The 13518-nt window shown below is 42.5% G+C and overlaps 1 protein-coding gene across 2 annotated transcripts in view; it reads left to right on the top strand.

Moving 5' to 3' along the window:
- Window positions 1-13518, top strand: part of PREX1 (phosphatidylinositol-3,4,5-trisphosphate dependent Rac exchange factor 1) — a 179341-nt gene that overhangs the window by 64531 nt on the left and 101292 nt on the right. For both annotated transcript variants that reach the window (XM_049816575.1, XM_049816574.1), the window contains exons 2-3: window positions 5389-5460; window positions 12545-12667. In XM_049816575.1, the coding sequence (XP_049672532.1) occupies window positions 5389-5460; window positions 12545-12667 (195 nt within the window). The remainder of the gene's footprint in view (window positions 1-5388; window positions 5461-12544; window positions 12668-13518) is intronic.

Here is a 13518-nt window from a genome sequence, read left to right as displayed (position 1 = left end):
GTATCTTGCTTGTACTGCAATGGAGGCAAAGGCTTATCTAACAGCCACATTTAGTAGCAACACTTATTCAACTGCTGGAAAAAAAAAAATTACACTTGCAAGTTCTTGTTCAGATCTTTATGACAAGTTTCACTCTGTATTGTCAGAGACAGATTACTGCATAGCCCGTATGTTGTAGTTGCAACGTGAAGATGCTAGTGATGGTCAAATGATAAAAATCATTGTCCGTGCCACCACTTCATTTTTTCACTGTGAGCACGTTTTCTTGGAATCAAAATGTCTGCACTTGCAAGAAGCTTTAAACAACTTGATTGCACAAGTGTAAAGAAATATATTTATTTTAACACTGAAAATATTAAGCTTATCTAGATCCCTATGTTGTTCTGAATCAGTCCTGATTACCGATGAGTTTAACAAAATTGTCTCACTTGTCTCTTAAGAGCAATATGCAATTCCAGTTACCTGTTGAGAAAACGGATTTCACAGGATTGTGCTTTCAGATACTGCTCCTTCTGGATATGGTAGCCAGTTGCCTCATTGTTTGTCTGTTTCTGTTCTCCCTTTCGTTTCCCTCAGGGTTATGCACAGTTTGCCTGCCTTGCTGTTTAATCAGAAATCTCTTGCTATTTCTGAACATTTGAGGAAGTATCTGCCTTAGACATGAATTTTGAGAAGGGACGTGACCAAACTATCACTGCTTCGTCCCTAGTATTTGTCATATGCTACTTATGCTACATAGAAGGTGGTAAATACTAATTTTCCCTAATGAAGTTAAGGCTACAAGTCAAAGTTCAACAAGGGCCATTTGAAAAGCGTTTGAGAGAAGTCCCAGTTGCTTCAGCCTGTTTCATGTGAGAACAACTCACAGTTAGCAGATTCTGTCCTTAAAGTATGCTTTGTGCTTTTGTGGTTCAGAGGTGCAGCAAAGACACTCAAAGCAACAAGGTTTCATTGCAACAGTAGGTTGTAAGGATAGTGAACTGAAGAACAAAACACCTTTAAAAAATACTTATTTATTGAAATGAACTTTTATACCTAAATTACATTCTAGATTTCTAATGTGTTTGTATTAGTATTTGTTGGAAGGAACTTACCAACATGACATGGTGCAGAAAGGACGCATTTCACTTTGCTCATTCTAACTTGTCATAGATTTGCTTGCATCCTGCAAGGCATTTGTACTGTAAGACAAACTATAAACCGTGTTTATGCATGACATGAAGAGCATCAGACATGGCCTGCTGAGTTTGGAAGCAGCAGACCTCTAGGGCAACAAGTCACAGTGCACAAATAAATGTTGTGTTGATGCAGCAGCAGAATTTTAAACAAAAACAAATCCTCTGTGGGCTGTTCTCCTAATGATTAACGCATGTGCATGGAAGCTGAGACCTTCACAGACCTTTATCAGGAGAATGAAAATTTATCAGCCTGGTTTCCCATTTTTTCCCTACATTGTGCCGTGACCTGTTTTTGTTCTGGACCTATGGGTCCTACCAGTCCTTCTCCCCTGTTCTGTTGTACAAGCAGTAGTCCATCATACAGCTTGGCTTGCTCAGAGACCTGTCCCAGTGTGAGCACTGCAGAACACTACAAATGGCAAGAGAACAAATGCAGCATCTGTGGGGATAAGAAGATGTCATGTTATCTGCTGTTTTCTTATTTCTGTTTTTCATTAAGTTTTTAACCTTATATCAGTCCTGACCAGCGTACAACAAGCAGGTAGAAGAGAGCAGAGTCTACTTTTGTTGCCTGTTCATCTCTTTCTAGCTCTTCAACAGTGTCTTACTGATCTGATGTTTGATATTTCAGTATAGCGTGTATCATAAGCTGCTCTCCTTCCCTGAATAGTTGATAGTTTGTAAGTGTAGGAAACAAACAGCACGCCACAGTAGAGAGTTCCGCTTTTGTTTGCGGTAGAGAGGTGATTGTGATCATCCTGTTGTGTCCTAGGAATGATGTTCAGAGTCCCTAAGTCTTAAGGAGTGTTTTTCAGGAGCTCCCAAGAAAGCTGACCCCTATGCTTCCATATATCCCTGGATGACAGTGAGTTCATTTTTGCAGAGATCGAAAGTGTTGTGGATGAAGAGGATTATACTGAGGGGTCCCTGAAAGTTCCTCATGGAAAATGTCAAGGACTAAAGCCCTTGAATTAATATATGAGTTGTGTAGAGTGTGAAGAGTTTGGAGCAGCCAGATTAAGCATTTGCCTCAGGAACTTTTTAGGTGGCCAGAAGAGCCTTTAACCTTTCAACTACTTCCTCTGTAATAACAATATGTTTTGGAATATAAATAAAATGTGGTCATGGCAAGTTTTGTAATATTCACTACCACCACACTCTCTTTTTTCGTCACCTTTGTCATGTCCTGGCCCAAATACCTCTCTGATTTTCCAGATAAATCAATAGACCTAATAAAAGATCATACCACTACCTATAGCTATGTTTGCTAAAGAGAGTTGCATACTAGTTGTGTAATGGGTCTTAGAGTCTGTGTCACCAGGTGAATGAATAGAGGGATGGTGTTGATATAGATATGCTTAGAGCCTAGTAAAACCGGTAGCACAGAAAAATCACTTGAGAAGTTTGGAAAACACTGACCTGAATGTCCAAACATTGCTGGGAAAAGGGCTGCTTTTTCCAAGCTAGAAGTGATTTGGAAGGAAAGTGGTGTTGTCATGTGAACAGGGTATGCAACATTAGCTTTATGAGCTGCTGTTTTAATATCTTGTGTTTATCATGCTTTTCAATTTGAATGACTGTTGCAAGAGATTCTGTTTGCAAATTAGAAGGTATGGACAACTGGGGAACAAATAGTTCTGCATCTACTAAGTTGTGATTTTCGCAGGGGGGATTGCATTTTGGAAAGTAGACTACTGAACTTATAGGACCAAAATCTCTTATAACTGTCTTGTTTTATTATTAGTGAAGCGACTTCTGTTCATGCACATCAAGACAAATCAGAGGCGATGTAGGAGATTCGGCAAACTATCTATGAAGTTGACTGCCTCTTCCCCTCTTGTGTCTTTCATTGTTTCTACTCTTTCCCTGCTTGTATGCCTTTCTCATTTTTGTTTGATTCTTCTCTCTCCTTTTCTCCCTTTCTCACACTCACATTAAATGATCTTTTCAGACAAGCGTCACAGAAAAGCTGTTTTTTAGATTAACACAGACTGCTTTTTTATTGACTAGCTTGTAACAGCTAATGTGATTTGCACTTCTGTTTACCAGCTTTCTATTATTAGACCCACCATACTGGGACTAATATGCAGGTAACTATTAGTCACCAGTGGAGCTGCTAATTGTGTAGATTAATTAATCATTCCAAGTGGATTTGTTGTCTCCAAACAGAGATGTGATTAAAGCAAGGAAAAGTCTCTGCCTGGCCTATCTTTTGAGAATGAGTGACTTCAATATGATGTACTACCTCATATAAATCAGATGCCTGATTATTAATGCTCAGATATCACACCCAACACTGAAGTGGGAGGGCAACAGCTATTCCTGTCAATCTTCCTGCCATTAGTCATCATGCTGAACACTTCATCTGAGACAGTTCCCCGACTGTTGCCAAGGTGCTGGGCAGTACATTAACATTGGAGCAGTTCCTGGCCAGATGATTGGCAACATGGACTGGCTGGTTCTTATAAAATGCCTTTCCTACCACTGTCACACATGTCCTGTCCCTTTAATGCAGGAATCTGTTCTTCAAACTTCTCAGTCCACACAACGTGCTCCAAGCTTTCCATATCTAGCTGGAATCTAGCCAGGATCTCCTTTCTGTTTAGCAATACAAGAAGAGCAATGTGGTTATAGTCCTTGAAATTTGTTCAAAAGCAGGTTGAGAATGGAGGGCTGAAAACAAATGTAGGGTCTGTGTGCTTCATTAATTAATCTCTTTTTTTATTGGTGTCTGTCTTGTAAAGTGTTAATGACTGACAAGTGACAGAAAGCCATGGCTAAGCAGAAACAGAGATTTGCCACTTTTAGTGCTGGAAGTCAGACAGAGGGACATGTTCACTGTCTTCCAACCAAAATACCAGAGGTGAAGGCATTCCATAAACTCTAAGTTCGGTTCAGTGACATTGCTTCTTATCAGGTTGTAAGCTGCTGCCAATCACAACAGGCAAAAGGAAAAAAGAAAAAGCTGAGTGTGCATCAGCTGACATGGGCATTGCTCAGGAATAGTTCGACTTCTAAAAGCCTTTTATTTTCAAGCTGTAACAAAGCTGCTTTGTACCATAAATACAAAGAAATGACCTGCTTCCCCTCTCTGTCTCAGGTGGGTAAGAAGTTTCTTTCTTCCTTGTTCACAGCACTCCCCAGGGCTCACTCCTTTGTGTGGGAGGCAAGTTAGAAACCACTAACAAGAACAGAAAGGAAAGCCCTCTACCCTTCTGTTCATGGGTCATGTAGTTTATCACAGGAGATTCTGTCCTCACTGGCTTCTCTTAAGTCTCACCTGTGGGTAGTTGCATCTCTCTGCTGATGCCTGTGGAAAGCGAAATTCCCTGCTCTCAGTTCAGAAGTGCCCTTTAACCAATAGTTGCTAAACCAGTGATGACTTGAGGTAGGAATCCCATAGAGTATGCTTTGCTAAACCCTTCCCACTGAATCAAGTATGTTGTGGGTATGTTCAGTGCAAATGCAAGTAGGTCCTGACTTCCAGTAGTCAGAGTTATGCTTTGAAGGCTGATATTCAGATCACTGTCCATTTGTATCTGGCCTGGAGCTTTTTATTGATTTGCCTGTTAAAGCCAAAGTTGTGCAGAGCTGAGGGAAGGGGAAACCTGGCCTAAGTGAAAAGTTCCAGCATTGTTTTGCCTGTTTTTAACCAAATGAAATACAGTGAACTGGATAATGTGTCCCAGGCACTGTCTGGCAATTTCCTTTTCACTTCCCCATGTATTGAGTCTGTTGAACTTGTCCATAACCCTAGCTCATAGCTCTGACATGCTTCAGCTCCAGCAACATGAATGTCCTTTTGTCATTCTTTGCAGTCCTTTTTGCTGACATACATCTTGATGTGCGTCAGGCATGCTGCTTCCTGAAGTCAAAACAGCTGCATCTTAGAGAGAGGGGAAGCCTTCAAAGAAAAAACAGACCCTCGCTGTAGTCTATTGGTAGTAACAGATAATTAAGTCTAAAAGTTTCAACAGAGGGAAGACATTTATTGCCAGGCAAAGCCCAACAACTTTGTAGGAAATGTTTTTGTGTTGCCCTGAATGCAGCACTGAGTCTAAGAACTGTGGTAGTGATTTGGTAAATGTTTACATTCTTTCAGTCTTAAAGGTAATCAGCTGCACTGTGTTGATGGGAACATAGAGGATATAAGAGACTGAAATCAAACTGTATCAAGCCATTTGAACATAATCTTTTTTTATCTCTGCAGGCATTTCTTCACCGGATCCGCCAGAATGCTGTGGACAAAGCTGAGAAGTACATAACAGAGGAGAACGTTAAGGTATTTCTTCTGTCTTTCTCATTTTCTTGATAGGGAAAATATGTAATGAAAGGCTAGATTCAGGGATACGAATATCAAATATCCTCATGTCATATTGATGCTTATTATTCAACTGGTTCCCTAAGGAAAAGAGGCTCATGTTGACAGTTTATCTGCCAATCTGTTTGCCCATTCGTATAGCTGTCATCTTGCAGCAATTTTTCATCCCACCAGCTAATTTCAGTAAAATTTGACAACAGTGTTGTCAGAGGTAATAACTTTTGGCAAGATTTGTGAAATGGTGGGTAGAGGATAGAGAGGCCTTTTCAGTGTTTTTGAGAGAAAAGGCAGGGAATGCACAGCCCTTGTCTATTTTGCTTGACAGTATTCAGTTAGCCAATTTGCATCTGCTGTCTTTTACAAATCTAAAATTGATAGGGCTTATGAGAAGGAGGCAGGAATATTCCTTTATGTTCTAGTGGGAAGGAATTTGGGTTCTTGTGGGAGCACTAAGTAACATGAGACCCTTGCATGAGGAGTTTCCTGAATGAATTTTGCACTGGAAAGAGATAAGGGACATAGAACACAGAGCTGTGAGGTACTAGCTTCTCTAGTGCCTATGGTCACAGGAGACCTTTTTCATTATTTCCATGAATATAAGCAACATTTTCTTATAGTAATTTGGAAGTGCAGTTTGTTTGCCATTAGAGGCTTACTTATTGAGCTTGTGTTTGATACTGTAGCTCCTAAATCAGCAGAAACTTCGCCCTTTACACCTGTGGGAGCAGGGCATAGCATAATAGGTATATCACACCAGCCAGCATTACTGCAGCTGGCATGTGTTTCCCCAGGGCTGGTTACTCCATTTCACATTCTAGTAGTATGTGAATGTGTAGAGATCCTAGCAGGGCCCTAGCCACCATTTTTGCTATTCATTCTACAGGCTAGCAATACTGTAGTTTTGACTGACTGCCATCAGAAGGGGCTGATAGCTAGACTGCTTGGCAGCTTTGTGGAGCTAAGCCTCTTGCTGTCTTCAATTTTACGAGTCCCCACTCCTCAAAAACTCACCATCTAGAGTCTGAAGTAACTTTGGGTGTGGCTGAAGAAAAAGTAGACAAGTGATTAGGGACAATAGATCTTGTGTGCAAAAAGTAAGCTCTGCATGAGAAGTAAATCTATGCAACTATTTGCCAATTTGATGAGCAGGTGTAGATGTTGATGAAAGTTATTATTTTATCATTATTCATATATCATCAAAATGAATATTAATTATGACTGCCACATAAACTAAAGTGGCTGGGGGAGGGGAACCTCAATCCATCTCACTCCTACCAGTTTGATGCCAGTGCCAGCAATAGGTGCCCAGAGCCTGGAGAGGGATCATAAGTCAGCAGGAGAGCACCTGAAGAGCAGCACAAAGATATTCCAGCTAGTAAATCGGCTTCATCGGGGCCCAACTTAAATGCCTCTATGCAAATGCATGTAGCATGGGGAATAAACAGGAGGAGTTAGAGGTTTGTGCATGCTTGCAGGGCTATGATCTTACTGGCGTCACAGAGACGTGGTGGGATGGCTGTTATGACTGGAGTGTTGGCATGGAAGGATACAGGCTGTTCAGGAAGGACAGGCAGGGGAGGTGAGGACGGAGTGCCACCCTCTATGTCAGTAAGCAGCTGGAGTGCATGTAGCTCTGCCTGGGGATGGATGAGGAGCCAACCAAGAGCCTATGAGTCACGATTAAAGGGAGGGCAGGGACAGCTGACATTATAGTAGGGGTCTGCTACAGGCCACCCAACCAGGAAAACTGAGCAGATGAGGCCCTCTGTAGACAGATAGGAGCAGCCTCATGTTCACAAGCCCAGCTTCTCATGGGGGACTTCAACCACCCCGAATATCTGTTGGAGGGACAGCACAGCAGGGCATAAGCAATGCAGGACGTTCCTGGAATGTGTTGATGACAACTTCCTTCTCCAAGTGATGGAGTAGCTAATGAGGAGAGGTGCTATGCTGGACCTTGATCTCGCCAACAAGGAGGGGCTGGTGGGGAATGTGAAGCTCAAGGACAGTCTTGGCTGCAGTGACCATGAAATGGTGGAGTTCAAGATCCTTAAGCAGCGAGGAGGGTGCACAGCAAGCTCGCTACTCTGGACTTCAGGAGAGCAGACTTTGGCCTCTTCAGGGGTCTGCTTGGTAGAGTGCCAAGGGATACAGCCCTGGAGGGAAGAGGAAGTCCAAGAAAGCTGGTTAATATTCAAGGATCACCTCCTCCAAGCTCAGGAGCAATGCATCCCAACAAAGAAGAAGTCAGGCAAAAATGCCAGGAGGCCTGTATGGATGAACAAGGAGTTCCTGGTCAAACTCAAACACAGAAAGGAAGCCTACAGAGGGTGGAAGTAAGGTAGCCTGGGAGGAATAAGGAGAAATTGTCCAAGGAGCCAGGGATCAGGTTAGGAAAGCTAAAACCCTAATAGAATTAAATCTGGCCAGGGATGTCAGGGGCAACAAGAAAAGCTTCTGTAGGTATGTCGGTGATAAAAGGAAGACTAGGGAAAATGTGGGCCCTCTTGAAGGAAACAGGAGACTTGGTTACCTGGGATATGGAGAAAGCTGAGGTACTCAACAATGTTTTTGTCTCAGTCTTCACCAGCAAGTGCTCCAGCTATACTGCCCAAGTCGCAGAAGGCAAAGGCAGAGACTTTTAAACAGGGAAAAAAGGAAGACCCAGGGAACTACAGGCCAGTCAGTCTCACCTCTGTGCCTGGCAAGATCATGGAGTGGATTCTCCTGGAAACTGTGCTAGGGCATGTGGAAACTAAGGAGGTGATTGGTGATAGCCAACATGGCTTCACTAAGGGCAAATAGTGCCTGACAAATTTGGTGGCCTTCTACAACGGGGTTACAACATTGGTGGATAAGGGAAGAGCAATGGACATCATCTACCTGGACTTGTGCAAAGCATTTGACACTGTCCTGCACAACATCCTTGTCTCTAAATTGGAGAGACATGGATTTGATGGATGGACCACTCAGTGGATATGGAACTGGCTGGATGGTCGCACTGAAAGAGTTGCGGTCAATGGCTTGATGTCCAAGTGGAGACCAGTGACGAGTGGTGTTCCTCAGAGGTTGGTATGGAGACTGCCACTGTTTAACATCTTTGCCAGTGACATGGACAGTGGGATTGAGTGCACCCTCAGCAAGTTTGCTGACAAAACCAAGCTGTGTGGGTTGGTCGGCATGCTGGAGGGAAGGGATGCCATCCAGAGGGACCTTGACAGGCTTGAGAGGTGGGCCCGTGTGAACCTCATGAAGTTCAACAAGGCCAAGTGCAAGGTCCTGCACATGGGTTGGGGCAATCCCAAGCACAAATACAGGCTGGGTGATGAGTGGATTGAGAGCAGCCCTGAGGAGAAGAACTTGGGGTTATTAGTGGATGAAAAATGGAATATGAGCCAGCAATGTGCACTAGCAGCCCCGAAAGCCAGCTGCATCCTGGGCTATATCAAAAGAAACATAACCAGCAGGTTGAAGAAGGTAATTGTCCCCCTCTACTCGGCTCTCGTGAGACCCCACCTGCTGTACTGTGTTCAACTCTGGGACCCCCAACATAAGAAGAACCTGTTGGAGTGAGTCCAGAGGAGGCACACCAAGATGATCAGAGGGCTGGAGCACCTCTCCTATGAGAGAGTTGGGGTTGTTCAGCCTGGAGAAGAGAAGGCTCCAGGGAGACCTTATAGCAGCCTTCCGGTACCTAAAGGGGGTCCACAGGAAAGATGGGGAGGGACTCTTTATCAGGGAGTGAGTGTAGTGATAGGATGAGGGGTAACAGTTTTAAACTGAAAGAGTGTAAATTTACATTAGATATTAGGAAAAAATTCTTTACTGTGAGGGTGGTGAGACACTGGAACAGGTTGCCCAGAGAAGGTGTGGGCGCCCCCTCCCTGGAAGTGTTCAAGGCCAGGTTGGATGGGGCTTTGAGCAACCTGGGCTAATGGAAGGTGTCCCTGCCTGTGGCAGGGGAGTTGGAACTTGGTATCTTTAAGGTCCTTTCCATCCCAAACTGTTCTATGATTCTGTAATCAGATGCAGTGCCCACATAGCCTGTGCAGAAGAATCTGTATTTTCTCTGCTGATTTAAATGTATTTGTATTTGAAGTTTCATCACATTCCTCTGGGGAAGTACCACTTCATTTTTATGTCATTTTGAAGCGCCTGGGGGGTCTTTCTGAGGCCACTGTGACACCTCATTTATTCTTATTATTACAAAACCCAGCTTTCAATAACAGAGCTTCTCTTCAGTAATAAAAGGCCTACACCTATTGCTGGTGAAGTAGAAAGTAGAATCACAAAGGCACAGTTTTCCTTATCACAGTCAATATTATCTCCCCCTGCTCCCCCTCCCTTTCCTCCTACCCCAAATAATGTCATTGTCTTTCCTGCAGTGGAAAGATATTTGTTCTTCCTTTCCCTCTCCTTTTTCCCCTCTTTGCTGGTAGAGGCAGGACAAGCAAGGCAGTGTTGGGACTTCTGATAACTCTGCCTGCTATTGTTATGTATCTTGAATCATCTGAGAGCTCTTAGGTAGCTGGCAGCAGCAAAGATGGTAGCAGAGACTCTATAAATGGTTTGGCAGCTTATGTAAGGAGAAGCCTGTCTTTTCCTCTCTTCATGCAGCAGAAATATCTAGAGGAAAGTACAGGGTATTCTGGCAGACACTCACCTCTGAGCAAAAGGAGAAAGAGCTTTTTAGGATAATTTGGGTTACTGCTCCCAGTATTATTTTTACAGGTTTCTCCTACAGCTGGTGCTAAGCACTGGAGATTTCAGTAATCTTTGGCCACTGTATCCCCTTCCAGAAAGGCTACATTGAGTCCTGTGCCAGGCGCAGATTTTACAAGTACTCCAGTGACTAACAGCTGCAGCAACATTATAAAAAAATGTTTTTAGTTTATTTGCTGCCTCATGTGGGAATAACTATTGATATGTTAGTATTATGCTACATTCACAGCAGGGCACTGATGTCATTTTACTGATACAGTAGATTGAAGGCAGTACAACTTGAGGGCGTATGGAAGCTGCCAGACATAGATCCTCACATGAGGTTTATAAGTGGTAACTGTGTATTAGATACAGAAGCACATGCAGTTAAGGTCTCTCTGCTGCCTTGATTTTCAAGTGACTCTTCTTATCTGCGAATTCTGCTGCAAGCAGAGCTCTACTGACCACGACGGAATTCATTAGATTACACAGATATTCCTTGGATGAAAAAATACCCCCCGAAGACTGCTCCTGAAGGATAAAATCATCCCTGACAGATGTTTTCCTCTTCCTTGTTAATCCCCTTTTGGCACAGCTTCTGGCAAAGACAGAGGCTACTGTGTCATCACATCAGTTTCAGCCATGTGACAGAACCATTGTAGGCTCTGCTGGAATTAGCATGGGAAGTTTTCTGGAAGAAATCAAATGGTCCTAGCTCCCTGTCCTTTATTTTGGTTCAGAGCCCATCAGCGCAAATTCAGTGTGTTGGAATCTTTTAGTTTATTCAGAGCTAGAAAGGAGCTATGAGGCACAAGTATGCATTAATGATGGTGCATACTACCATATCTCAATATTGCTGAAGTGAGAAGGGAGCAAAGACAAGGAAGATGCAATAGGCTCTGCTCTGCACTTGCAGCCAGCTTGCAGGAGTTGTTTGAGAGAAATACTCTGCCCATCCTTCAATAACGGAAGGTATAAAGTTGAATCTCGGTACATGCAGAGGGGAAGGCTCCTTGAATTCCTGATCTTGTCTACCCCTGCAAAACCAGAGAGAAACTGGTTTTAAACCAGGAATTCACGTTTCATTCCTGTCTTTAATGATTAGACTTAATTTACAGATTATTGTTTTTCTGAATTACTGCCACATCACCAGCCGCCAGGCTGAATCAGTGTCTCATCTGGTGAATAAATTCCACTGCATGAAGTTGAAAAGCTTAGTGTTACGATAAGGTGCTTTGGGAAGTGTTGGAAGATGTTGGGCTCAATCACTTCTCACACCAAACGCCAGGAAGATGAAGGCTGGCTCTGTCAGGCTGCATGCTTTGGGGTTCAGAGGAGTGTCTCCCACTCACTGTGCAAGACCTGGGAGGCTGCTTCCAATGTGAAAGCTGGTTTGACTGCACTGCAGATCTTCTCTTTGCAAGTTGCATGGTTAAAGCAAAGTGATAGAAAATGTTGTCTGCAATATGTATGTCACTGCAGACTTCAGGATTTACTCTGTCCATTCAGGCTTTCCTTCAGTGGCTGTCAATACTGATGGCTGTGTCACCAGGGATCAGGACTTCTACCCCTGTGTAGGTCGCATTCCATCTCCTATATGTGTATTCACACTTTCTTCTAATATTTTGTATGAAAATGATTAAGACTTATAAAGCTTATGTGTTTATAGCAGCTATTGCCCTGGCAGTTTATTCCCCTTAGCGCATGTATATACAAATCACTAGGGATCATTTATCTGTGAGGTTGCACAATTAGCTTTTAGTACACATCTAAACTAGGGACCTCTATCCCATTACATACGCCTTTTAGAACCACTGAGCTTGGTGAAGGGGAACTCTAATATGCTGCTCTTGTTGTTTGCAAGCATTTTACACTATTCTGTTCTCCTGTCAGTGAAATGCTAGATCCCATGTGTCAGGGATTTGATCTCTTATTTACAGGTACATCTTTGCGTGTGATAGCTTCAAGTCCCTTTCTTCCAGAAAGTGATTTCTAATGCATGGGAACGAAAGGCAAACTTCCTCCTTCTATCTCCTGCAAATTGAGTTTGGTCCTTGTGATTCCATTCACCTGCTTGGTCTAATAGGAAATCTTTGGACTTGAAAGAGGTTGCTCACATTCATCGTGCTCAGGTATCTGGAAAGATAACCTTCATTTACAGCAGGTACTTTAGTAGCAATAAAGATTTCCACAGGGGGCCAGGAAGGGGGCAAATACGGTGTAATTCATTCTGTCTGTGTTTTAGATCCTATCAGGGTAAGTCCAGAGCCACAATATTTTATATTTTAACAAAACACCCTCAGATATATTAACAGCTAGCAATGTTTTTCTCTTTATATTTCAGATTTTATTTTCTAACATTGAAGATATTCTTGGTGTTCACAAGGAGTTCCTGGCTGCCCTGGAATTTTGTTTACAACCAGAACCTCAGTCTCAGCATGAACTAGGAAATGTTTTCTTAAAATTTGTAAGTACAATGACTTAACGCTATCTGAAAATGCAGCTTCCTGTCATAAGCTCCCATGCCATTAGGTAGCCCTAATCTCTAAGGCTTGTGGCAATACTATGACAATGTGTGTCTTGTATGAAAGTTGTAGGTAGGGTGGGAAAAAACTTGTGAATGAGGTTAAAACAATGGAAACCACATCAAACTCAGCTTAAACAACAAGGTATTTTTAGAAACTCTTCCTTTTCCCATTGAATATTTTTTCCTTTTTTTCTCACCCAGCTGATCACATTTTATTGCTGAGAATTTGTCTGCTTTGGTTCCAAATGTTTCAAAAAAGCAGCACAATTTCAAGTAAATTAATAATTTGTGTGTGTATTGTAAAATTTAAAAAAATTCTTACCCACAAAGATCAAAGATAAAAGTTTAAAACAAAGGACAATACATCATTTACAGTAGTTAGTGTCTGCATATGTTTATCCTTCAGTAAATGAAAGGTAGTGGGAGATGGCTTATCTTGCTGAAAAGCAGCACAAGTTACAACACGCAGCCTTTTACCGTGAAATAAACAAGTACCTGCATTCTGTAGCTCAAAAGTAAATAAAACTTGGCTTTTGGACTCATAATGCTAGCTCAAGAATGCTAGAGATACAAAACGCAAGGTAGTCATGATACAAATTCACTCTGCCAGTTCCAAGTTGTTTAGAACATTTTGACGAGTTGCTTTTGTGTCATCTGACTTTATGCCTGATAGCTGTATTATTTGTTCTCCTACTACATCCATAATATGATCACATGTGCCAGTCTGATCCATTCAGATTGGTATTGCTGGGTGATCCAGGAAAGCACAGATGCGTACTAAGGATTGCACA

This window comes from Accipiter gentilis, chromosome 14 (genome assembly GCF_929443795.1).
Source record: "Accipiter gentilis chromosome 14, bAccGen1.1, whole genome shotgun sequence".
In the NCBI taxonomy this organism is placed as follows: domain Eukaryota; kingdom Metazoa; phylum Chordata; class Aves; order Accipitriformes; family Accipitridae; genus Astur; species Astur gentilis.
Note: the sequence above shows the minus strand (reverse complement) of the source record. Positions and strands in the feature narration are given on the sequence as shown.